A 27,805-nucleotide genomic window follows, 5' to 3' on the forward strand; every position below is an offset into this window, starting at 1 on the left:
TCTCCTTTCTAATGAACTTGTTATATATGATGCTCTCTCCTTTCTAATGAACTTGTTATATATGATGCTCTCTCATATCTAATGGCCTTGTTATATATGATGCTCTCTCAGAATATCATAATGGACCTGCAACTTTGACTTCATCCACAAGTTATCAACTAAATCACCACAAGAGGAAGGCAGAATAGGTGGTGGATAGTATAAATCCACAGTGATGATCAGATAAAGCATCATCAACAATAGAGGATATGTCAATAGAAAGCCCCTTGGTAATAACCAGGTCCAGAGTATGGCTGTGGTTATGGGTGGGCCCAGTAGAAAGCCCCTTGGTAATAACCAGGTCCAGAGTATGTCTGTGGTTATGGGTGGGCCCAGTAGAAAGCCCCTTGGTAATAACCAGGTCCAGAGTATGTCTGTGGTTATGGGTGGGCCCAGTAGAAAGCCCCTTGGTAATAACTAGGTCCAGAGTATGGCTGTGGTTATGGGTGGGCCCAGTAGAAAGCCCCTTGGTAATAACCAGGTCCAGAGTATGGCTGTGGTTATGGGTGGGCCCAGTAGAAAGCCTATTGGTAATAACCAGGTCCAGAGTATGGCTGTGGTTATGGGTGGGCCCAGTAGAAAGCCCCTTGGTAATAACCAGGTCCAGAGTATGGCTGTGGTTATGGGTGGGCCCAGTAGAAAGCCCCTTGGTAAAAACCAGGTCCAGAGTATGGCTGTGGTTATGGGTGGGCCCAGTAGAAAGCCCCTTGGTAATAACCAGGTCCAGAGTATGTCTGTGGTTATGGGTGGGCCCAGTAGAAAGCCCCTTGGTAATAACCAGGTCCAGAGTATGGCTGTGGTTATGGGTGGGCCCAGTAGAAAGCCTATTGGTAATAACCAGGTCCAGAGTATGGCTGTGGTTATGGGTGGGCCCAGTAGAAAGCCCCTGGGTAAAAACCAGGTCCAGAGTATGGCTGTGGTTATGGGTGGGCCCAGTAGAAAGCCCCTTGGTAATAACCAGGTCCAGAGTATGTCTGTGGTTATGGGTGGGCCCAGTAGAAAGCCCCTTGGTAATAACCAGGTCCAGAGTATGGCTGTGGTTATGGGTGGGCCCAGTAGAAAGCCTATTGGTAATAACCAGGTCCAGAGTATGGCTGTGGTTATGGGTGGGCCCAGTAGAAAGCCCCTTGGTAAAAACCAGGTCCAGAGTATGGCTGTGGTTATGGGTGGGCCCAGTAGAAAGCCCCTTGGTAATAACCAGGTCCAGAGTATGGCTGTGGTTATGGGTGGGCCCAGTAGAAAGCCCCTTGGTAATAACCAGGTCCAGAGTATGGCTGTGGTTATGGGTGGGCCCAGTAGAAAGCCCCTTGGTAATAACCAGGTCCAGAGTATGGCTGTGGTTTATGGGTGGGCCCAGTAGAAAGCCCCTTGGTAATAACCAGGTCTAGAGTATGGCTGTGGTTATGGGTGGGCCCAGTAGAAAGCCCCTTGGTAATAACCAGGTCCAGAGTATGGCTGTGGTTATGGGTGGGCCCAGTAGAAAGCCCCTTGGTAATAACCAGGTCTAGAGTATGGCTGTGGTTATGGGTGGGCCCAGTAGAAAGCCCCTTGGTAATAACCAGGTCCAGAGTATGGCTGTGGTTATGGGTGGGCTATACAAGATTATGGCCAGCACTGGTGCCTGACATTTAAACAGTATAACATGATGCTCTGGTCTGGTGGCTGACATTTAAACACTATAACATGATGCTCTAATGACTGACATTTAAACAGTATAACATGATGCTCTAATGACTGACATTTAAACAGTATAACATGATGCTCTGGTCTGGTGGCTGACATTTAAACAGCATAGCATGATACTCAAAAGACCCAAAGTCACCATATGAAACTTCTTTACAACTGACAGCATTAGTAAAAATAGAGGCTGTTCAGAGCAGGAGATCTGTGGCTGTTTGAGGTTAGAGCTATTTGTGAACAACATCACCCACATCCCCTCTGCACATATATACATATAGCTACAACCTCAATCAGCCATAGATCTTCTGCTCTGATACGTCTCTATGTGAACAACATCACCCAGACCTCTGTCACACATTTTACATGTATTTTTATATGTTTTAGTCATTTAGCGACTTACAGTAGTAGTGAGTCATGTAAGCAGACGCTTTTGTCCAGAGAGACTTACAGTAGAGAGCGGATATATTTTGGTATTTTTCCAAGCACCAATTGAGAGGACACAGACACACAAACTGAGCCACACACACAGACACACATGCAGAGACACGAAAACACACACAAACACACACACATAGACCCACACAGACCCACAGACACAGAGACCCACACAGACCCACAGAGACACACACAAACACAAAAAGATGCACATGTACCTTCCTGTCTGCCCCCCCCCCCCCTCTTTGTTTACTGCAGCAACAGGGTCTATTTTAGTCTCCATGGGAACCGACGTATTCTGTGTGATGTACATTCAGAGTTCTAAACACTTAAAACACCAGTCAAACACCTGGTTGAATCAGTCATTATAATTGGGCTGTATTTTGGGGTGTATAAATATATCTAACTACACATTAAACACTGAGACCTGTTGGGGTGTATAACTGTATCTAACTACACATTAAACACTGAGACATGTTGGGGTCTATAAATGTATCTAACTACACATTAAACACTGAGACCTGTTGGGGTGTATAAATATATCTAACTACACATTAAAAACTGAGACCTGTTGGGGTGTATAAATATATCTAACTACACATTAAACACTGAGACCTGTTGGGGTCTATAACTGTTCCTGTGGTGTTGGAAGTTTTTATTGTAGTTGGCTGGATCAGCTCCTCTGTCCCTCACTCATCTCTCTCTCCTCTCTCTTTACCTAGTGACCCTGTTCATCAGAACGTCATGGTGGATGGAAAAAGATGCTCTCTTCAGCAGCGGTGAATAACCACAACCCTGTCAGTCCATCTCTCTCTTCTCTTTTCTCTTAAATTCTCTCTCCCTCCTTCCCTTTTCGTAACCAACTGCGGGCTTGACCTCCAACAGCTTCAGCAACAGAGAGGTGTGAAGTTTCCACAACAGAGAGAGTCAGTTTACCATGTACTTCTCTTTAGATGCTGCAGCCTTGACCTCCATCAACAGAGTTGGAGTTAGTTTATCATGAGAACATACATAAACCACTAACTGGAACTATCAACAACAATAGTTAGTTTATCATGAGAACATACAGACACCACTGACTGGAACCAGCTGACAGTATCAGTTGAAAAGTCTTCATTACTACTAACAGAAGGAAAGTTGTAGTGTTTTGTCCATGATGAATGATGTAAAGACTTCATTACTACTAACAGAAGGAACGTTGTAGTGTTTTGTCCATGATGAATGTTGTAAAGACTTCATTACTACTAACATAAGGAACGTTGTAGTGTTTTGTCCATGATGAATGTTGTAAAGGCTTCAATGTGTTTGATATTCTAATTGTTAATGTAAAATTCTAAATTGCATTTTACTATAATGTCATTGTGTGTTGATCTTGTGCATCACCAGGTTATGGTGCCAACTTGCCAAATAAAGCTTCCAAGACCTGGAGGTTCCATGTGTTGTATCCTGATATGTCCACTAGATTGCAGTGCTCCATGTGTTGTTTCCTGATTTGTCCACTAGATGGCAGTGCTCCATGTGTTGTATCCTGATCTGTCCACTAGATGGCAGTGCTCCATGTGTTGTGTCCTGATTTGTCCACTAGATGGCAGTGCTCCATGTGTTGTCTCCCGATTTGTCCACTAGATGGCAGTGCTCCATGTGTTGTTTCCTGATTTGTCCACTAGATGGCAGTGCTCCATGTGTCCACTAGATGGCAGTGCTCCATGTGTCCACTAGATGGCAGTGCTCCATGTGTTGTATCCTGACTTGTCCACTAGATGGCAGTGCTCCATGTGTTGTATCCTGACTTGTCCACTAGATGGCAGTGCTCCATGTGTTGTATCCTGATCTGTCCGCTAGATGGCAGTGTTCCGTGTGTCCACTAGATGACAGTGTTACATGTGTTGTAATGGTGTAACGGAACTCCCCCCTCAAATATACAAAAATGAATGGGAAGTCATTGGCACCGTACGAACCAAATACACGGTGTCCAATACCACCCAATTCGGCGTCGTTACACCCAATTCAGGTGTGACACTTTAAAAATCCAACCGATGGTCAGCGCTCCATGTGATTTTTCATACACAAGTCAAGACCCAAGAGTAAAATTTCATTAATTTTTTTTTAAATTCAAAAACTTCTCACCCCCTTAAAAAAGTGCTCTCTGGACCGTTTTTTTGAAATTCTTTAGATTTTTGTGTCATATGTTTTCTCCATTTGCAATATGATTTCATAGGAAGTCAAAAGTCAAAAATAGCAAACATTTTGAAAAAGCTTTCTGGCCTGTTTTTCAAAATTCTTTCGATATTTTTGTCAATTACACATGTGTAAGAACTGTATGAATATACTTTTGTCAAAATGTATTATCGTATTTTTTTTACTGGTGCATAAGGCATATGTTTTGTCCATTTGCAATATGATTTCATAGGAAGTCAAAAGTCAAAAAACCATTTGAAAAATGTGCTCCTGGTAACCCGTTCCAATCACCAGGTGCATGGCTGTGCATTTGCAGTCTGTTTCAATGTGCATTTACCATCACGAATCTGTCATGCTCAAATATCCTGCAGAAATGCAAAATTGACTGGCCTGATGAACACGGGATGGCTGGGCAGTGATAGTGGTTCCTCTCTATCACTCGTTGTGTTGATTTCATAATGTCCATTTGGTGAGGTTTTTTCACTGTTGCAAATGCACGTGCATTTGCAATATGTTTCAATGGTCATTTACCATCACGAATTTGGCATGCTCAAAAATGCTAAATTGACTGGCCTGATGAACTCGGGATGGCCGGGCAGTGATAGTGGTTCCTCGCCATCGCTCGTTGTGTTGTTTAAAACATGTCCATTTGGTGATGTTTTTTCACTGTTGAATCATATTGCAAATGCACGTGCATTTGCAATATGTTTCAATGGGCATTTACCATCACGAATTTGGCATGCTCAAAAATACTGCAGGAATGCAAAATTAACTGGCCAGATGAACTCGGGATGGCTGGGCAGTGTTTCTGGTTCTTCTCCATCGCTCATTGGGGTTGATTTCAGAATGTCACTTTGGTGATGGTACCTCACTCTTTAAACATATTGCAAATAGACAAAAGTCACCAGCAAGTCACCGTCCATCAGTCAATTAGATATCATTCTGACACCAAACTGATACAAACTGACACCACACCCCCTTTTTCCCACTCGTTTAGAAGCCAACTATCACATACCTCAGAGCAGGCCCAAAATTCACAGCGCCTTCTGTTCACACCATATTAAAAACGTAAAACACGTAGTTATGTTCCAGCTGCGGGTTCAGTTCTGACATTGTGTGTAGGCCCTGAATCCCAAGTTTCGGCTCGATAGGACATTTGGTGCCCGAGCAAGATCCTAATTGGTGCTGAAAATCCACTTTTTTCCATGACTTGCTACGGGGTCCTTGAATGAGCTATCGGACAGAAACGTTGGGGTCCGTCTATACATTAAACACTGAGACCTGTTGGGGTGTACCGAGATGGTTGCAATGCACCTAGTCTTGCAACTCTGGGACATTTCTAAATGTCGTAATTTTCGTGGTGTAAAAATGAATTGAAGTCATTGCAAAGAGCCACATAACTCACCACGCACTATCGACACTATCGACCTGAGCTATCGACCTGAGCTCTAGAACAGGTTTCTAAACTTGCAGAACTCTAGGTCTTACATTTTTTTTGCTCGAACAAAGGTAACTATTGCAGGCACTGTCTGTCTCTACGCACCCCAATGTGTCCCTCCTTCCAAGCTGTGTGTGTGTGTGATTTATTTTTTCTTCTAAATTTTATGGGAGAAATGACTGATTTACAGTTCGTGAGGGTTGCCTAATCGCACATATGAAGTTTTGGAAAGATCTGACCTTTTTAACCCTTCGAAACAGCACCTATGACACCATTTTAAGGCACTTCCGGTTGGCACAGGAAGCTATAAGTAAACACATATCTTGATTGGGGTATGCTCTTACAGGATCCTGGGTTTTAAGTCTTTATGTTAACCTCTCTGTGCACAGAACCCGCTAGCGGGCTGAAATTCCACAACATACGGTGATCGCTACATAAATAGTCATATTAAACATTCATGAAAATACAAGTGTCTCACATGTATCGAAAGCCTAGAATCTTGCTAATCCAACTACGTTTTCAAATTTAAAAAATGATTTTCTGCGAAAGAATACGATCTGACCTTTTTAACCCTTCGAAACAGCAACTATGACACCATTTTAAGGTACTTCCGGTTTACACAGGGAGCTGAAAGTGAACACATATCCTCCTTGGGGTAGGCACTTGTAGAATATTGAGTTTTAAGTCTTTAAGTCTCTAACTGGCTTATTTACATAGGGTTGAATGAGTGTGTGTTATTTCAGAAAACCACAGAAAATCACAGAAATCTCGCAGAGCTCCGAAGCACACTTTAAAAAGATTCGTATGAACACACTGCAACTGGATCTGTAACTTTTCCAAAAAACAAAAATAAACAATTTTTGAACATCACCAATTTGACATTGTACGATTTCTCTTAAATGACGATAGATAAATGGCTGGTTCTTTTTTTATTGACACCGTAGGTTCACTTACTTTGACGTGAAGCAGTCAAATTATTTTTCAATTTTCATTTTTGACCTTTAATCCCAGAAAAATTGCCTTAACTCAAAAACCGTTGAGGCCTAGACGCCATCTGTTTTGGGGCCAACTGCCCATTATGCCAAACCTATGCTCACCAAGTTTTGTCTTCAAAATATTTTTAGTTTAGGAGATAAGGCCACGTCGTGATTGGTGATGATTTGTACATTTGCAATATGATTCCATTCGCCCTCTTGTGGGATTTACCGGGACAGCGGAAAAATGGGTTAGGGTTAGGGTTAGGGTTAACCCTAACCCTAACCCTAACCAAAATTTGAATATTTTATAAAACGGAAACCGAATGTCCGAGAGAGTTCGTTTGATGACTTCCTGGAAGATCCGGCCCTGCCGCACGGCCCAACACCGTCCACGAATTTTACAAACGTTTTCGGACGTCTAGTAAGGGACCGTACATTTGCAATATGGACTTTCTCACTAACCATATGGCAAGCGTAAAAATGTGCCCTTAAGGCCGGTACCAAGTCAATATGTGGGGATACAGGTTAGACCAGGTAATTTATACTGTAGGTAGGGATAAAGAGACTATGATATATAGATAATAAACAGTAGAACAGGTTAGACCAGGTAATTTGTACATGTAGGTAGGGATAAAGTGACTATGATATATAGATAATAAACAGTAGAACAGGTTAGACCAGGTAATTTGTACATGTAGGTAGGGATAAAGTGACTATGGTATAGATAATAAACAGTGGTACAGGTTAGCCTGATGACGGGTGGGGATCCCCTTTGGGAACATCCCCTCCCCCGTTCAGCTGGACTGGTGGCGCATGGAACGCAAAAATATTCTTAGAAATATTTAACCTCCACACATTAACAAGTCCAATAGCTCAAATGAAAGATAAACACCTTGTTCATCTAGCCAGCAAGTCAGATTTCTAAAATGTTTTACGGCGAAAACATAGCACATATATATGTCAAACCACCACCAGACACAGCTCATTTGAATAGCCAAAACATGCAATCAACAAACGCAGGACTAAAAAATAAATCATTCACTAACCTTTTGAAAATCTTCATCAGATGACAGTAATAGGACATGTTACACAGTACATTTTTTTTTTCAATAATATGCAATTTATATCCATAAATGTCCATTTACATTGAATTCATGTACAGAAAATACTCAAAAATGTCCACAGGAAATCTAGGTAGCGCGGCAAGATAACGTAAATAGACATCATAAACTTTGACTAAATATACATGTTCTACATATAGTTAGAAAGATACACTGCTTCTTTATGCAATCGCTTTGTTACATTTATTTTTAACGTTACAGAAATCGCCCACTATTCAATATTCTGAGACGGCGCTCAGATATAAAATATATTTCTCCGCTATGTTGGAGTCAACAGAAACACAGATTTCAGCATAAATATTCCCTTACCTTTGATGGTCTTCGTTCAGAATGTTCTGGAAGGGTTCATACTTACCCAAAGAATCGTTTGGTTTCAATTCTTGCGTCTTTGTATTAGCTACTGCTAATAACATCAGCTGAAATGCACCCAAAATGTCCTCTGGTCCGGAAAAGTTGCACATCAAAACTTCAAAATTACATATTATATGTCGACTAAACAGGTCAAACTAAGTGCAGAATCAAGCTTTATGATGTTTTAAACATACGAAACAAATTTCTATTCAACCGGTCATCGTTAGCTCTTCCCCGAAGTACTGGAACAAAGGAATGGCCGGGACCAATTCGCGCCCCAACGCACAAGGTATTTTCTCGCGGCACTCACTCAATTCACTCCATAGGGCCAATTCTCACGGGATTTGAACGATTAAACGCTCTACTGAATGAGGACATCTAGTGGAAGACATAGAAAGTGTCCCCAGATCCATAGCTGGTTGGGAAGGGTGGGGGCGATGACGTCAAAGTTGCCCCAACTTTCAGGATTTCAAAACTAGTTTGCAAGATTGTCTGCCCTGTGAGTTCTGTTATACTCACAGACATAATTCAAATGGTTTTAGAAACGTCAGAATGTTTTCTATCCAATAATAATTATTATATGCATATATTAGACATTTTTGACATATTTTTTTTCAGTTTCAGTTTACTATGGGCACGCAATTGCTCCAAAGAGTTGTGAGCAGAAATGACTGGGGGCTGTAGTGGGAACCTGGAATGGAGCATTTAGAAGATACTCAAGGCCCTGGGAGCTGTAGGGGGAACCTGGAATGGAGCATTTAGAAGATACTCAAGGCCCTGGGGGCTGTAGGGGGAACCTGGAATGGAGCATTTAGAAGATACTCAAGGCCCTGGGGGCTGTAGGGGAACCTGGAATGGAGCATTTAGAAGATAAATAAAGGAAGTGAATGAAATGAAAAATAAAGTGGTTGTGATGTCATTCAGAACTGATTAAAAAACAGGCTACATGATTGAGGAAAATCATTTATTTCATTCTATATGCTACAAAGACTAAATCAATATCTTACCAGGATGGTTACTAGAATAATGGTTTTGCACAAAACAATGTATCAACCATAATGCTATACAGTATATGACCAGTATATGACTGATGTTAAAGGACAGCTGCTGAATGAATAATACAACACACATTATATTAAAACACATTCCAATCAGAATAATACATGTATCAGTTAATAGATCACATTTGATCAAATGCCACTATTGTTCCAGCAGGTGGAGCTACAATGTAACAACATACAGCATTGTGACTCACAGTTCTATATTAGAATTCCATGAGTTCCATTCTGATGGTTGTTATGGTGATCAGGTGATCTCAGCCTCACTCTTCTTCAACAACCTGTTCAACACAGAAGTAGTTCATCAGTGTGGCCATGTATTTACTTCTCCAATACAGAACCACTTAGAAATGTAAATCATATCAGATGATTTACTAGTCAATACTGTGCTACTTAGAATCCTTTCATATTTTTTCCAATGGGACTCCTGCTTATGTACAGTTCTGCCTTATCAATACCAGGGCAATTTACAAATGATCAATACCAGGGCAATTTACCATTTATCAATACCGGAGCTATATACTATTTATCAATACCAGGGAAATGTACTACTTATCAATACCTGGGTTATTTACTCCTTATCAATACCAAGGTAAATTAGTAATTATCAATACCAGGGCTTTTTACCATTTATCAATACCTGGGTTATTTACTCATCAATACCAGGGCAATTTACTAATTATCAATACCAGGGCTATTTACCATTTATCAATACCATGGCCATTTACTATTGATGAATACCAGGACTATTTACTATTTATCAATACCAGGGCTATTAACTATTTATCAATACCAGGGCTATTAACCTTTTATCAATACCAGGGCTGTTTACTATTTAGCAATACCAGGGCTATTTACTATTTTGCAATACCAGGGCTATTTACTATTTAGCAATACCAGGGCTATTAACTATGTATCAATACCATAGCTATTTACTAAACCAGGGCTATAACAGTTATCAAAACTTTAAACATGGCTCAATAGGAGCTACAGATTTCAACACTTCAAAACATGGTTCAATTAGAGCTACAGTTATCAACACTTTACAACATGGTTAACATAGAGCAAGTTATCAACACTTTAAGGACATGACTCGGTCAGAGCTAGTTATCAACACCTTAAGACCAGACTTGGTCAGAGCTAGTTATCGACACTCTTGGTCAGAGCTAGTTATCAACACTTTAAGACATGACTTGGTCAGAGCTAGTTATCAACACTCTTGGTCAGAGCTAGTTATCAACACTTTAAGACATGACTCGTTCAGAGCTAGTTATCAACACTTTAAGACAAGACTTGGTCAGAGCTAGTTATCAACACTTTAAGGACATGACTCGTTCAGGGCTAGTTATCAACACTCTTGGTCAGAGGTGTTTATCAACACTTTAAGACATGACTCGGTCAGAGCTACTGCAGTCTTGTCAGTCCTTGTAATATAACTCTGATTTTATATTTTAACCCCTCCACCACCCCTTTTCAACTACATATATAATATAATATTATATAACATTCTGTTGGTGGCTCTAAGTGTTGAATCAAGTGTAGTTTTTTGTACCAGTTGATAAACCAAGCAAACAGGTCTGACAGTTCTTTGATAGTTCGAACAAAGGTAATTATTGCAGGCTCTGTGTTGCTGTATGCAAATCAAATCAAATTTATTTATATAGCCCTTCGAACATCAGCTGATATCTCAAAATGCTGTACAGAAACCCAGCCTAAAACCCCAAACAGCAAGCAATGCAGGTATTGAAGCACTTTGGCAAGGAAAAACTCTCTAGAAAGGCCAAAACCTAGGAAGAAACCTAGAGAGGAACTAGGCTATGGGGGTAGCCAGTCCTCTTCTGGCTGTGCCGGGTGGAGATTATAACATATGCCCCACACTTTGTCACTCAATCCTTGCTGTGTGTGTGGGTGAGTTTTTCTTGGAAATCTGATGGAAGAAATGACTGATTAACAGTTCATGAGGGTTGCCTAATCGACAGAAACATGGCAAACGTTGTTTATAATCAACCCTCAAGGTGTTTTTCAAATATCTATTCGATAATATATCCACCGGGACAATTGGTTTTTCAGTAGGACCCATTGGAATAATGACTAACTTTGTATTTTACGCGAGAATCACTCTTGGAGCCATCAGGTGACCAGTTGCACAATGTAGCCGCTTACGGGTATTCTTCAACATAAATGCGTAAAACTCCGTCACAATACTGTAGACACCTTGGGGAATACGAAGAAAAGTAATCTGGGTGATAGCCCATTCACTGCTCAATAGGGACGCATTGGAACGCAGAGCTTCCAAAAGATGAGTCACTTCCGGATTGGATTTTTCTCAGGCTTTCGCCTGCAAAATCAGTGATGTTATACTCACAGACAATATTTTTACAGTTTTGAAACTTTAGTGTTTTCGATCCTAAGCTGTCAATTATATGCATATTCTAGCATCTTGTCCTGACAAAATATCCTGTTTGCTACGGGAACGTTATTTTTCCATAAATGAAAATACTGCCCCCTAGTCACAAAAGGATATGAGGCAATCCTGTATGAACTCAGGTTCTCACCTTGAGCCCTGCTCCTGCAGCATTTCACCAGCAGTATGATGGTCACCAGCAGGTAGGGAGACCCCACCAGTAAACTACACAGCAGCCTGGGTAGAGACATGGACAACACTGGGACTACAGGAGATGGAACTGCAGTTGGAGAAAGAAAACAATGTTAAAAAACACTGGAGATGGTGCTGGGCAGAGACATGGACAACACTGGAGACATGAACAACACTGGAGATGGTGCTGGAGAGAGACATGGACAGCACTGGAGATGGTGCTGGAGAGAGACATGGACCACACTGGAGATGGTGCTGGAGAGAGACATGGACAACACTGGAGATGGTGCTGGAGAGAGACATGAACAACACTGGAGATGGTGCTGGAGAGAGACATGGACAACACTGGGACTGCTGGAGATGGAATGGGAGTTGGAACTGCAGTTGGAGGAAGATCGAATAAATCCCCAGTGCCTTCCGTTCTACTAGCTAACATGCAATCATTGGATAATAAAATTGACCACCTACGAGGAAGATTAAACTACCAACGGGACATTAAAACTGTAAAATCTTATGCTTCACAGAGTCGTAGCTGAACAACAACATTATCAACATACAGCTGGATGGTTATACGCTATATCAGCAGGATAGAACAGCAGCGTCAAGGGGATTCGGACTATGTATATTTGTAAACAACAGCTGGTGCACGATATCTAAGGAAGTCTCGAGGATTTGCTCGCCTGAGGTAGAGTATCTCATGGTAAGCTGTATCTAACTAGAGAATTTTCATCTGTATTTTTCGTAGCTGTCTACATACCAACACAGCCCAATTCCAGCACTAACACCGCACTGAATGAGCTGTATTCCCGCCATAAGCAACCAAGAATACGCTCATCCATAGGCAACACTCCTAGTGGCCTTGAATGCAGGGAAATTTAAATCCAAATTTCTATCAGCAGGTCAAATGTGCAACCAGAGGGAAAAAAACTTTAAATAAATAAAGCAAAGCTCTCCCTCCATTTGGCAAATCTGACCATAATTCTATCCTCCTGATTCCTGCTTACAAGCCAAAAAATAAATCAGGAAGAACCAGTGGCTCGGTCAATAAAATAGTGGTCAGATGAAGCAGATGCTAAGCTACAGGACTGTTTTGCAAGCAAAACGTGACTCTTCCGAATGCATTGAGGAGTACACCACATCAGTCATTGGCTTCATCAATAAGTGCATCAATGACGTCGTCCCCACAGTGACTGTACGTACTTACCCCAACCAGAATCCATGGATTACAGTCAACATCCGCACTGAGCTAAAGGCTAGAGCTGCTGCTTTCAAGGAGCAAGACTCTAACCTGGAATCGTATAAGAAATCCCGCTATGCCCTCCGACGAACCATCAAACAGTCAAAGTGTCAATACAGGACTAAGATCGAATCTGTACTACACCATCTCCTACACTCGTAGAATGTGGCAGGGCTTGCACACCATTACAGACAACAAAGGGAAGCACAGCCGAGAGCTGCCCAGTGACGCGAGCCAACCAGACGAGCTAAATCACTTCTATGCTCACTTTTTTTTTTTTATTTTTTTTTTTTTTATTTCACCTTTATTTAACCAGGTAGGCTAGTTGAGAACAAGTTCTCATTTGCAACTGCGACCTGGCCAAGATAAGGCATAGCAGTGTGAACAGACAACACAGAGTTACACATGGAGTAAACAATTAACAAGTCAATAACACAGTAGAAAAAAGGGGAGTCTATATATACATTGTGTGCAAAAGGCATGAGAAGGTAGGCAAATAATTACAATTATGCAGATTAACACTGGAGTGATAAATGATCAGATGGTTATGTACAGGTAGAGATTGGTGTGCAAAAGAGCAGAAAAATAAAAATAAATAAATAAAAACAGTATGGGGATGAGGTAGGTGAAAATGGGTGGGCTATTTACCAATAGACTATGTACAGCTGCAGCGATCGGTTAGCTGCTCGGATAGCAGATGTTTGAAGTTGGTGAGGGAGATAAAAGTCTCCAACTTCAGCGATTTTTGCAATTCGTTCCAGTCACAGGCAGCAGAGAACTGGAACGAAAGGCGGCCAAATGAGGTGTTGGCTTTAGGGATGATCAGTGAGATACACCTGCTGGAGCGCGTGCTACGGATGGGTGTTGCCATCGTAACCAGTGAACTGAGATAAGGCGGAGCTTTACCTAGCATGGACTTGTAGATGACCTGGAGCCAGTGGGTCTGGCGACGAATATGTAGCGAGGGCCAGCCGACTAGAGCATACAAGTCGCAGTGGTGGGTGGTATAAGGTGCTTTAGTGACAAAACGGATGGCACTGTGATAAACTGCATCCAGTTTGCTGAGTAGAGTGTTGGAAGCAATTTTGTAGATGACGTCGCCGAAGTCGAGGATCGGTAAGATAGTCAGTTTTACTAGGGTAAGTTTGGCGGCGTGAGTGAAGGAGGCTTTGTTGCGGAATAGAAAGCCGACTCTTGATTTGATTTTCGATTGGAGATGTTTGATATGGGTCTGGAAGGAGAGTTTAGAGTCTAGCCAGACACCTAGGTACTTATAGATGTCCACATATTCAAGGTCGGAACCATCCAGGGTGGTGATGCTGGTCAGGCGTGCGGGTGCAGGCAGCGAACGGTTGAAAAGCATGCATTTGGTTTTACTAGCGTTTAAGAGCAGTTGGAGGCCACGGAAGGAGTGCTGTATGGCATTGAAGCTCGTTTGGAGGTTAGATAGCACAGTGTCCAAGGACGGGCCGGAAGTATATAGAATGGTGTCGTCTGCGTAGAGGTGGATCAGGGAATCGCCCGCAGCATGAGAAACATCATTGATATATACAGAGAAAAGAGTCGGCCCGAGAATTGAACCCTGTGGCACCCCCATAGAGACTGCCAGAGGACCGGACAGCATGCCCTCCGATTTGACACACTGAACTCTGTCTGCAAAGTAATTGGTGAACCAGGCAAGGCAGTCATCCGAAAAACCGAGGCTACTGAGTCTGCCGATAAGAATACGGTGATTGACAGAGTCGAAAGCCTTGGCAAGGTCTATGAAGACGGCTGCACAGTACTGTCTTTTATCGATGGCGGTTATGATATCGTTTAGTACCTTGAGCGTGGCTGAGGTACACCCGTGACCGGCTCGGAAACCAGATTGCACAGCGGAGAAGGTACGGTGGGATTCAAGATGGTCAGTGACCTGTTTGTTGACTTGGCTTTCGAAGACCTTAGATAGGCAGGGCAGGATGGATATAGGTCTGTAACAGTTTGGGTCCAGGGTGTCGCCCCCTTTGAAGAGGGGGATGACTGCGGCAGCTTTCCAATCCTTGGGGATCTCAGACGATATGAAAGAGAGGTTGAACAGGCTGGTAATAGGGGTTGCGACAATGGCGGCGGATAGTTTCAGGAATAGAGGGTCCAGATTGTCCAGCCCAGCTGATTTGTACGGGTCCAGGTTTTGCAGCTCTTTCAGGACATCTGCTATCTGGATTTGGGTAAAGGAGAACCTGGAGAGGCTTGGGCGAGTAGCTGCGGGGGGGGGGGAGCTGTTGTCCGAGGTTGGAGTAGCCAGGCGGAAGGCATGGCCAGCCGTTGAGAAATGCTTGTTGAAGTTTTCGATAATCATGGATTTATCGGTGGTGACCATGTTACCTAGTCTCAGTGCAGTGGGCAGCTGGGAGGAGGTGCTCTTGTTCTCCATGGACTTCACAGTGTCCCAGAACTTTTTGGAGTTGGAGCTACAGGATGCAAACTTCTGCCTGAAGAAGTTGGCTTTAGCTTTCCTGACTGACTGTGTGTATTGGTTCCTGACTTCCCTGAACAGTTGCATATCGCGGGGACTATTCGATGTTAGCGCAGTCCGCCACAGGATGTTTTTGTGCTGGTCGAGGGCAGTCAGGTCTGGAGTGAACCAGGGGCTATATCTGTTCTTAGTTCTGCATTTTTTGAACGGAGCATGCTTATCTAAAATGGTGAGGAAGTTACTTTTAAAGAAAGACCAGGCATCCTCAACTGACGGGATGAGGTCAATGTCCTTCCAGGATACCCGGGCCAGGTCGATTAGAAAGGCCTGCTCACAGAAGTGTTTTAGGGAGCGTTTGACAGTGATGAGGGGTGGTCGTTTGACTGCGGCTCCGTAGCGGATACAGGCAATGAGGCAGTGATCGCTGAGATCCTGGTTGTAGACAGCGGAGGTGTATTTGGAGGGCCAGTTGGTCAGGATGACGTCAATGAGGGTGCCCTTGTTTACAGAGTTAGGGTTGTACCTGGTGGGTTCCTTGATGATTTGAGTGAGATTGAGGGCATCTAGCTTAGATTGTAGGACTGCCGGGGTGTTAAGCATATCCCAGTTTAGGTCACCTAACAGAACAAACTCTGAAGCTAGATGGGGGGCGATCAATTCACAAATGGTGTCCAGGGCACAGCTGGGAGCTGAGGGGGGTCGGTAGCAGGCGGCAACAGTGAGAGACTTATTTCTGGAGAGAGTAATTTTCAAAATTAGTAGTTCGAACTGTTTGGGTATGGACCTGGAGAGTATGACATTACTTTGCAGGCTATCTCTGCAGTAGACTGCAACTCCTCCCCCTTTGGCAGTTCTATCTTGACGGAAGATGTTATAGTTGGGTATGGAAATCTCAGAATTTTTGGTGGCCTTCCTGAGCCAGGATTCAGACACGGCAAGGACATCAGGGTTAGCAGAGTGTGCTAGAGCAGTGAGTAAGACACACTTAGGGAGGAGGCTTCTGATGTTGACATGCATGAAACCAAGGCTTTTTCGATCACAGAAGTCAACAAATGAGGGTGCCTGGGGACATGCAGGGCCTGGGTTTACCTCCACATCACCCGCGGAACAGAGAAGGAGTAGTATGAGGGTGCGGCTGAGGCTATCAAAACTGGTCGCCTAGGGCGTTGGGGACAGAGAATAAGAGGAGCAGGTTTCTGGGCATGGTAGAATATATTCAGGGCATAATGCGCAAACAGGGGTATGGTGGGGTGCGGGTACAGCGGAGGTAAGCCCAGGCACTGGGTGATGATGAGAGAGGTTGTATCTCTGGACATGCTGGTTGTAATGGGTGAGGTCACCGCATGTGTGGGGGGTGGGACAAAGGAGGTATCAGGGGTATAAAGAGTGGAACTAGGGGCTCCATTGTAAACTAAAACAATGATAACTAACCTGCACAGCAGTATACAAGGCATATTGACATTTGAGAGAGACATACAGCAAGGCATACAGTAATCACAGGTGTTGAATTGGGAGAGCTAGCTAAAACAGTAGGTGAGACAACAACAGCTAATCAGCTAGCACAACAACAGCAGGTAGAATGGCGATAGATTAGGCAGAGAGGGTCGGATTAACTACACACAGAGCCTACGTGCGGCTGGGGCCGACAGATAAAACATAAACAAGCAGAATGGATTACCGTGAATTAATGGACAGTCCAGCCTGCATCAGCTATGTAGCCAAGTGATCAGTGTCCAAGGGGCAGCGGTGGATGGGGCAGGGAAGCTGGACTGGCGAGTGTTATCCAGGTTAGAAAACTAACAATGACTAAATAGCTTGTAGCCAGTTAGCTGGTTAGCTTCTGAAGGTTCTTGAGTGTGTTCTAAAAATGTAAAGATAATAGCGGTTCCGTATCACATTGGGTGAGGCAGGTTACCGGAAGGTATAAACAAATTAAAAATCGAAAAGGGATAGAAAGTAAATATGGGTTCAGTGAGTGTTTGGGACGCGGCGATTCAGATGGTTAGCAGGCCTGTGCTAACAAGCTAACAGTTAGTAGACGGTGCTAAACACGGTAGCAGTTAGCGGACCGGGCTAAACAAGCTAGCAGTTAGCAGGCCGAATTTGCAAGCAAGGAGATAGCAAGGGCTAGAGAGTTAGCCTTTGGGGACGTCGCGATGGGGGGAGTCTGTTTATTCCTCTTCATGCGGTGACATCAATGGACCGGTCGTGGGTCTGGATATTGTAGCCCAGGAGTTCAAAATGTTCCGTTTGCGATGGGAATCCGGGGGTGAAAAATAAAATAAAAGATAGGTCCGTTATGCTCTGGTTAGAGTCGCGTTGTTCGAACTGGCGAGAGCTTTCCGAGCTAAAGGTTAGCTGATGACCGGTTAGCTGACCGGTTAGCTGAAGACCGCTAGCAATGTTTTGCTGAAGCTGGTAGTTAGTTGGCTAGTTGGCTAGCTTCAGTTGAGGGGTTCCAGATCCGAAGTAAATATAAATACTTTAGGAAAAAAGCTACGTTGGGTGATGCGGGTTGCAGGAGAGTATTTAGAAGAAGTTGAGGTTCAGCAAAAAGTTTTAAAGATATGTGAAGAAAAAAACGAAAACGAAACGAAAACAAACGATATATACAAGGAACACGACAACACGTCCTACTGCTACGCCATCTTGGAAGACTGCCTCACTTCGAGGCATTTCCCACCTGGACAAAACAACACATCCGACACGCTGATTGACATTGATCCTCAACACAGCGGCCCCTCCTGTACTCCCTGTTCACTCATGATTGCACAGCCAGGCACGACTGCAACACCAACATTACGTTTGCCGATGACACAACAGTGGTAGGCCTGATCACCGACAACTACGAGACATCCTATAGGGAGGAGGTCAGAGACCTGGACATGTGATGCCAGGACAACACACTCTCCCTCAATGTGATCAAGACAAAGGAGATGATTGTGGACTACAGGAAAAGAGGACTGAGCATGCCCTCATTCTCATCGAAGGAGCAGCTTGAGAGCTTCAAGTTCCTTGGTGTCCACATCATCAACAAACGAACATGTGCCATGTGTGAATTGTCCAAGCACACCAAGACAGTTGTGAAGAAAAAACCTTTTCCCACTCAGGTGACTGAAAAGATTTGGCATGGGTCCTCAGATCCTCAAAGGTTTCTACAGCAGCACCATCGAGAGCATCCTGACTGGTTGCATCACTGCCTGGTACGGCAACTGCTCGGCATCTGACCGCAAAGCACTACAGAGGGTAGTGCGTACGGCCCAGTACATCAATGGGGCTAAGCTGCCTGCCATCCAGGAACTCTACACCAGGCGGTGTCAGAGGAAGGCCCTAAAAATGTCAAAGACTCTAGCCACCCTAGTCATGGACTGTTCTCTCTGCTACCGCACGGCAAGCGGTACTGGAGCGCCAAGTCTAGGTCCAAGAGGCTACTAAACAGCTTCTGCCCCCAAGCCATAAGACTCCTGAACATCTAGTCAAATGGCTGCCCAGACTAATTGCATTGCCCCCCCCCCCCCCAAACCCCTCTTCTACGATGCTGCTACTCTGTTATTATCTTGCATAGTAACTTTAATAACTCTACCTACATGTACATATAACCTCAATTACCTTGAATAACTGGTGCTCCCGTACATTGACTCTGTACAGAACGCCCTGCATATAGCCTCCACATTGACTCTGTACCAGTACCCCCTGTATATAGCCTCCACATTGACTCTGTGCCGTAATACCCTGTATATAGCCTCCACATTGACTCTGTACCGGTACCCCGTGTATATAGCCTCCACATTGACTCTGTATCAGTACCCCCTGTATATAGACTCCACACTGACTCTGTACCGGTACCCCTTGTATATAGCCTCGACATTGACTCTGTACCGATACCCCCTGTATAAAGCCTCCACATTGACTCTGTATCATAATAATCTGTATATAGCCTCCACATTGACTCTGTACCGTAATAACCTATATATAGCCTCCACATTGACTCTGTACCAGTACCCTCTGTACCGTAATACCCTGTATATAGCCTCCTTCTTGACTCTGTACCAGTACCCCCTGTATATAGCCTCCACATTGACTCTGTACCAGTACCCCCTGTATATAGCCTCCGCATTGACTCTGTACCGGTACCCCATGTATGTAGCCTCCACATTGACACTGTACTGGTACCCCCTGTATATAGCCTCCGCATTGACTCTGTACCGGTACCCCATGTATGTAGCCTCCACATTGACACTGTACTGGTACCCCATGTATATAGCCTCCACATTGACTCTGTACTGGTACCCCCTGCATATAACCTCCACATTGACTCTGTACCAGTACCCCCTGTATATAGCCTCCACATTGACTCGGTACCGGTACCCCCTGTATATAGCGTCCACATTGACTCTGTACCGTAATAACCTGTATATAGCCTCCACATTGACTCTGTACCGGTACCCCCTGTATATAGCCTCCACATTGACTCTGTACCGGTACCCCCTGTATATAGCCTCCACATTGACTCTGTACTGGTACCCCCTGTATATAGCCTCCACATTGACTCTGTACCGGTACCCCCTGTATATAGCCTCCACATTGACTCTGTACCATAACACCCTGTATATAGCCTCCACATTGACTCTGTACTGGTACCCCCTGTATATAGCCTCCACATTGACTCTGTACCGGTACCCCCTGTATATAGCCTCCACATTGACTCTGTACCGGTACCCCCTGTATATAGCCTCCACATTGACTCTGTACCGGTACCCCCTGTATATAGTCTCCACATTGACTCTGTACCGGTACCCCCTGTATATAGCCTCCACATTGACTCTGTACCGGTACCCCCTGTATATAGCCTCCACATTGACTCTGTACCGGTACCCCCTGTATATAGCCTCCACATTGACTCTGTACCGTAACACCCTGTATATAGCCTCCACATTGACTCTGTACCGGAACCCCCTGTATATAGCCTCCACATTGACTCTGTACCGGTACCCCCTGTATATAGCCTCCACATTGACTCTGTACTGGTACCCCCTGTATATAGCCTCCACATTGACTCTGTACTGGTACCCCCTGTATATAGCCTCCACATTGACTCTGTACCGGTACCCCCTGTATATAGCCTCCACATAGACTCTGTACCGATACCCCCTGTATATAGCCTCCACATTGACTCTGTACTGGTACCCCCTGTATATAGCCTCCACATTGACTCTGTACCGGTATCCCCTGTATATAGCCTCCACATTGACTCTGTACCGGTACCCCCTGTATATAGCCTCCACATTGACTCTGTACTGGTACCCCCTGTATATAGCCTCCACATTGACTCTGTACTGGTACCCCCTGTATATAGCCTCCACATTGACTCTGTACCGGTACCCCCTGTATATAGCCTCCACATTGACTCTGTACCGGTACCCCCTGTATATAGCCTCCACATTGACTCTGTACCGGTACCCCCTGTATATAATCTCGCGATTGTTATTTTAACTGCTGCTCTTTAATTGTTCTTTAATTGCTCTTTAATTGTATTTTTTTAATGCATTGTTGGTTAAGGGCTTGAAAGTGAGCATTTCACTGTAAAGTCTTCACCTGCTGTATTCATGTGAAAAATACAATTTGATTTGACTTGAAGCATGGTGGTGGCAGCATCATGTGACTAATACAATTTGTCTTGAAGCATGGTGGTGGCAGCATCATGTGACTAATACAATTTGATTCGTCTTGAAGCATGGTGGTGGCAGCATCATGTGGAAAATACAATTTGATTTGACTTGAAGCATGGTGGTGGCAGCATCATGTGACTAATACAATTTGATTTGTCTTGAAGCATAATGGTGCAGCATCATGTGACTAATACAATTTGATTCGTCTTGAAGCATGGTGGTGGCAGCATCATGTGACTAATACAATTTGATTTGTCTTGAAGCATGGTGGTGGCAGCATCATGTGACCAATAACATTTTATTTTATTTTAATTAAAAATACATGTTTTGTCATACCTGTGGTATACCATGGCTTCCAGCCAATCAGCATTGAGGTCTGGAACCACCCAGTTTATAATGCAGGTTTTAGCACCTCTTAACAGTGTAAAGAAGAACCACCCAGTTTATAATGCAGGTTTCAGCACCTCTTAACAGTGTAAAGAAGAACCACCCAGTTTATAATGCAGGTTTCAGCACCTCTTAACAGTGTAAAGAAGAACCACCCAGTTTATAATGCAGGTTTCAGCACCTCTTAACAGTGTAAAGAAGAACCACCCAGTTTATAATGCAGGTTTCAGCACCTCTTAACAGTGTAAAGAAGAACCACCCAGTTTATAATGCAGGTTTCAGCACCTCTTAACAGTGTAAAGAAGAACCACCCAGTTTATAATGCAGGTTTCAGCACCTCTTAACAGTGTAAAGAAGAACCACCCAGGTTATAATGCAGGTTTCAGCACCTCTTAACAGTGTAAAGAAGAACCACCCAGTTTATAATGCAGGTTTCAGCACCTCTTAACAGTGGAAAGAAGAACCACCCAGTTTATAATGCAGGTTTCAGCACCTCTTAACAGTGTAAAGAAGAACCACCCAGTTTATAATGCAGGTTTCAGCACCTCTTAACAGTGTAAAGAAGAACCACCCAGTTTATAATGCAGGTTTCAGCACCTCTTAACAGTGTAAAGAAGAACCACCCAGTTTATAATGCAGGTTTCAGCACCTCTTAACAGTGTAAAGAAGAACCACCCAGTTTATAATGCAGGTTTCAGCACCTCTTAACAGTGTAAAGAAGAACCACCCAGTTTATAATGCAGGTTTCAGCACCTCTTAACAGTGTAAAGAAGAACCACCCAGTTTATAATGCAGGTTTCAGCACCTCTTAACAGTGTAAAGAAGAACCACCCAGTTTATAATGCAGGTTTCAGCACCTCTTAACAGTGTAAAGAAGAACCACCCAGTTTATAATGCAGGTTTCAGCACCTCTTAACAGTGTAAAGAAGAACCACCCAGTTTATAATGCAGGTTTCAGCACCTCTTAACAGTGTAAAGAAGAACCACCCAGGTTATAATGCAGGTTTCAGCACCTCTTAACAGTGTAAAGAAGAACCACCCAGTTTATAATGCAGGTTTCAGCACCTCTTAACAGTGGAAAGAAGAACCACCCAGTTTATAATGCAGGTTTCAGCACCTCTTAACAGTGTAAAGAAGAACCACCCAGTTTATAATGCAGGTTTCAGCACCTCTTAACAGTGTAAAGAAGAACCACCCAGTTTATAATGCAGGTTTCAGCACCTCTTAACAGTGTAAAGAAGAACCACCCAGTTTATAATGCAGGTTTCAGCACCTCTTAACAGTGTAAAGAAGAACCACCCAGTTTATAATGCAGGTTTCAGCACCTCTTAACAGTGGAAAGAAGAACTACCCAGTTTATAATGCAGGTTTCAGCACCTCTTAACAGTGTAAAGAAGAACCACCCAGTTTATAATGCAGGTTTCAGCACCTCTTAACAGTGTAAAGAAGAACCACCCAGTTTATAATGCAGGTTTCAGCACCTCTTAACAGTGTAAAGAAGAACCACCCAGTTTATAATGCAGGTTTCAGCACCTCTTAACAGTGTAAAGAAGAGCCACCCAGTTTATAATGCAGGTTTCAGCACCTCTTAACAGTGTAAAGAAGAACCACCCAGTTTATAATGCAGGTTTCAGCACCTCTTAACAGTGTAAAGAAGAACCACCCAGTTTATAATGCAGGTTTCAGCACCTCTTAACAGTGTCAAGAAGAACCACCCAGTTTATAATGCAGGTTTCAGCACCTTAACAGTGTAAAGAAGAACCAGATAATCTGAATCTCAAGGTTTCTCATCTTCTCACCAGTCACAGTCATCCAGCTCTCTGGTGATTCTCCTTTAGAGTTGGAACACTTGTAGAGTCCTTCATCTGACTTGGATACTGAAGGGATGGTCATCTCTCCTGTAGTCTCAGTCCTGATGAGGGATCCATTTTTGTAGAAATCAGCTGTGTGGTTAGAGAGAGTTCCCTGATATCTGCAGCGCAGAGTCAAAGAATCTCCCTCAGTTACAGGAAGGGCAGGGCTCTCCAGGATCACAGCTCCAACTGTATATAATATATAAACATCATATATAAACAGGTCTCTCCAGGATCACAGCACCAGCTGTATATAATATATAAACAGGTCTCTCCAGGATCACAGCACCAGCTGTATATAATATATAAACAGGTCTCTCCAGGATCACAGCTCCAGCTGTATATCAAATATAAACAGGTCTCTCCAGGATCACAGCTCCAGCTGTATATAATATATAAACATCATATATAAACAGGTCTCTCCAGGATCACAGCACCAGCTGTATATAATATATAAACAGGTCTCTCCAGGATCACAGCTCCAGCTGTATATCAAATATAAACAGGTCTCTCCAGGGTCACAGCTCCAGCTGTATATAATATATAAACATCAAATATAAACAGGTCTCTCCAGGATCACAACACCAGCTGTATATAATATATAAACAGGTCTCTCCAGGATCACAGCACCAGCTGTATATAATATATAAACATCATATATAAACAGGTCTCTCCAGGGTCACAGCTCCAGCTGTATATAATATATAAACATCAAATATAAACAGGTCTCTCCAGGATCACAGCTCCAGCTGTATATAATATATAAACATCATATATAAACAGGTCTCTCCAGGATCACAGCTCCAGCTGTATATAATATATAAATTGAGGGCTGGAACCACCCAGTTTATAATGCAGGTTTCAGCACGACTTAACAGTGTAAAGAAGAACCACCCAGTTTATAACGCAGGTTTCAGCACCTCTTGACAGTGTAAAGAAGAACCACCCAGTTTATAATGCAGGTTTCAGCACCTCTTAACAGTGTAAAGAAGAACCACCCAGGTTATAATGCAGGTTTCAGCACCTCTTAACAGTGTAAAGAAGAACCACCCAGTTTATAATGCAGGTTTCAGCACCTCTTAACAGTGTAAAGAAGAACCAGATAATCTGAATGTTTCTCATATCATATCAAATCAAAATTAAATCAAATTTTATTGGTCACATACACATGGGTAGCAGATGTTATTGTGTAGCGAAATGCTTATGCTTCTAGTTCCAACATTGTAGCAGTATCTAACAGCTAATATCTAACAATTCCACAACAAAACCTAATACACACAATCTAGTAAAGGAATGGAATAAGAATATATAAATATGAAAATGGGCGCATCCTGTTTTTGTTTATGCATAGGAGGAGAGCAACAAGATGGAGTTCATGGTCAGATTTGCCAAAAGGAGGGTGAGGCATGGCCATGTATGCATCACCAGAGTTGCAATGGTCGAGAGTGCAATCAATATGCTGATAAAATGTAGCTTGTTTTCAAATTATGCTTTGCTAAAATCCCCAGCTACAATAAATGCAGCCTCGGGATATCTGGTTACTAGGTGGCATAAAGTCCAGTGAAGTTCCTTGATGGCCGTCTTGGTATCCGCTTGCAGGGGGATATACACGGCTGTGACAATAACCGAGGAATGTTCTCTTGGGAGATAATACGGTCGGCATTTGATTGTGAGGAATTCTAGGTCAGGTGAACAAAGGACTTAAGTTCTTGTATGTTGTTACAATTACACCATGAGTCGTTAATCATGAAACATACACCCCCGCGCTTCTTCTTACCAGAGAGACAACATGTCTCCGACAGCATGCCCCCAGCCATGTTTCCTTGAAACAGAGTATGTTACATTCCCAGATATCTCTTTGGAAAGAACTCTTGCCCTGATTTTGTCTACTTTGCTAACTAGGGACAGGACATTAGCGAGTATTACACTCGGAAGAGGTGGTGTGCTTGCATCTGAAGCCTCACTAGAAGACCGCTCCGGAAACCGGGGGCGCTGTTTTGGGTCGGCCTCTGGAATCAGTTCAAATGCCCTGGGAGGTGCAGACTAAGGATCCGCTTTAGGGAAGTCGTATTCCTGGTCGTAGTGCTGGTTGTGCTGGTAAGTTGACGTCTCTCTGATATCTTCCCAGTATTATTTATGAATATTAATATTATATTGTAATAACACTTAAGGTTTTCTGGGCAACAACAACAATGTAAGAAATAATACAATAAAAAACAAAATACTGCACAGTTTCCTAAGGACTAGAAGCAAAGCTGCCATCTCTCTATACATCCATATTCTCACCTGTCACTGTCATCCAGCTCTCTGGTGATTCTTCTTCAGAGTTGGTACACTTGTAGAGACCTTCATCTGACTTGGATACTGCAGGGATGGTCATTTCTCGTGTAGTCTCATTCCTGATGAGCGATCCATCTTTGTAGAAATCAGCTGTGAGGTTAGAAGGAGTTACCTGATATCTGCAGCGCAGAGTCACAGAATCTCCCTCAGTCACAGGAAGGGCAGGGCTCTCCAGGATCACAGCTCCATCTGTATATAATATTTAAACAGGTCTCTCCAGGATCTCAGGTCCAGCTGTATATCATATATAAACCTAACATCAGCTATCTCAAACCAGATGAATCACTAAATACTATAATGTTAGTAGATGGTGTTTGTGGACAAACCATGTACTGTGATGTTGACAGCATTGCTGTGTTCTCCAGACCCAGACTCACACCAGTACACTCCACTGTGCGATGGTATTAGTGACACGTTGCATGAAGACCCTTGTTGTTTTCCCCAGTCAGTATTACACTCTGAAAGGATTCCTCTCAATGTGTTCCTCACCAGTCTCCATCCAGTTGAGTTCCCCTGAACCTCACAGCTCAGAGAGACAGACTCAAATTTTAAAAACTGAGATCTGTCAGGACTGATGCTCAGAGAAGCTGAGAGAGAGAGAGAGAGAGAGAGAGAGAGAGAGAGAGAGAGAGAGAGAGAGAGAGAGAGAGAGAGAGAGAGAGAGAGAGAGAGAGAGAAAACAATGAGTAGAGTGCAGTAGCTTCCTCTTGCATAGCTAAAGTGAGCCTCCAACTTGGTTACATTAACCCAGGAGGACTAGCTAGGAACTAGCTAGAAAGAGTTCAACTTTAACCAAGTTGGAGTCTCACGTTAGCTAACTAGCTAGCTACCACAACTAGCTAGTTAGCTAACGTGAGACTCCAACTTGGTTACATTAACACAGGCGGACTATATACAAGAAAATATCCCCAAACACACAGTGGCTAAACTCTGGTGCCCAAACACCTGGCCTGCCCTCATTCACTAACTCAAGAGTGGTTATATCTACCCTTCTACCAAGAAAGTACCTTACACTGCTACCATACAGCAAGTGAATGCAACCACCACTCCATCCTGGACTTGAACAGCCTCTAAAATGAGGTCCATCTCTACCAGACAACAGTCCCCATCCTGGACTTGAACAGCCTTTATAACCAGGTCCACCTCTACAAGACAACAGTACCCATCCTGGACTTTAACAGCCAAGTGTGCAGTTAAATTTGGTAAAAAAACACACACATTTCTTTCCACTGGGACGTGGGTTGGGACAGGGATGCAGCTTGAGCCTTCTTCAACATACATATATCAACAATTTGGTGAGGGCACTAGACCAGTCTGCAGCACCGAGCCTCACCCTACTTGACTCAGAAATCAAAAAGTTACAGATGATCTGGTGCTTCTGTATTCAACCAAGGAGGGCCTATAGCAACACCTAGATCTTCTGCACAGATTCTGTCAAGATTTGGGCCCTGAGAGTAAACCTCAGTAAGACAAAAATAATGGTGTTCCAAGTAAGGGAATGCCACCCTGAAATGGGCAAAAATGAATATGAACTTATTGGCACCGGACGAAACATATACACGATGTACAATACCACTCAAATGGACATTGTTTCATTCAAAACTGATTGCAAATGCCATATTGCAAATGCCAAGTGTCACACAGCAAAAATCCAATAGATGGCGAGCGCGCTACCCTGAAAATGTTCATATTGCAAATGAGCATCAAGTCAAGACCAAAGAGTAACATTTTGAAAATGTTGATTTGTTTTATCACCACCTTAAAAAGTGCTTTCTGGACCTTGATTTTTTTGTCAATTACACATGTAATTGTGTAAGAACGGTATGTGTAAGAACGGTATGAACATACTTTTGTCATATTTTATTGTCATATTTTAAAAAAAATGTAATTGTGCATAGGCATATGTTTTGTCCATTTGCAATATGATTTCATAGGAAGTCAAAAGTCAAAGTCAAAAGTCAGTGAACCATTGCCAAAGGCCATAAGGATGT

At 43.3% G+C, this 27,805-nt stretch overlaps 1 protein-coding gene across 1 annotated transcript in view; it reads right to left on the reverse strand.

The window, feature by feature from the left end:
• Window positions 1–7,491: 7,491 nt before the first annotated feature.
• LOC149980697 (uncharacterized) overlaps window positions 7,492–27,805 on the reverse strand; it is a 34,864-nt gene continuing 14,550 nt past the window's right edge. Inside the window, exons 3-9 of the mRNA XM_090185652.1 lie at window positions 27,650–27,661; window positions 26,141–26,401; window positions 25,747–26,003; window positions 25,401–25,483; window positions 23,421–23,533; window positions 11,833–11,961; window positions 7,492–7,550 (exon numbers count right to left, since the gene is read on the reverse strand). Coding sequence (XP_090041778.1) covers window positions 7,492–7,550; window positions 11,833–11,961; window positions 23,421–23,533; window positions 25,401–25,483; window positions 25,747–26,003; window positions 26,141–26,401; window positions 27,650–27,661 — 914 coding nt within the window. The remainder of the gene's footprint in view (window positions 7,551–11,832; window positions 11,962–23,420; window positions 23,534–25,400; window positions 25,484–25,746; window positions 26,004–26,140; window positions 26,402–27,649; window positions 27,662–27,805) is intronic.

Source organism: Oncorhynchus mykiss, chromosome 9 (genome assembly GCF_057628025.1).
Source record: "Oncorhynchus mykiss isolate SJ-2025 chromosome 9, ASM5762802v1, whole genome shotgun sequence".
Lineage (NCBI taxonomy): Eukaryota > Metazoa > Chordata > Actinopteri > Salmoniformes > Salmonidae > Oncorhynchus > Oncorhynchus mykiss.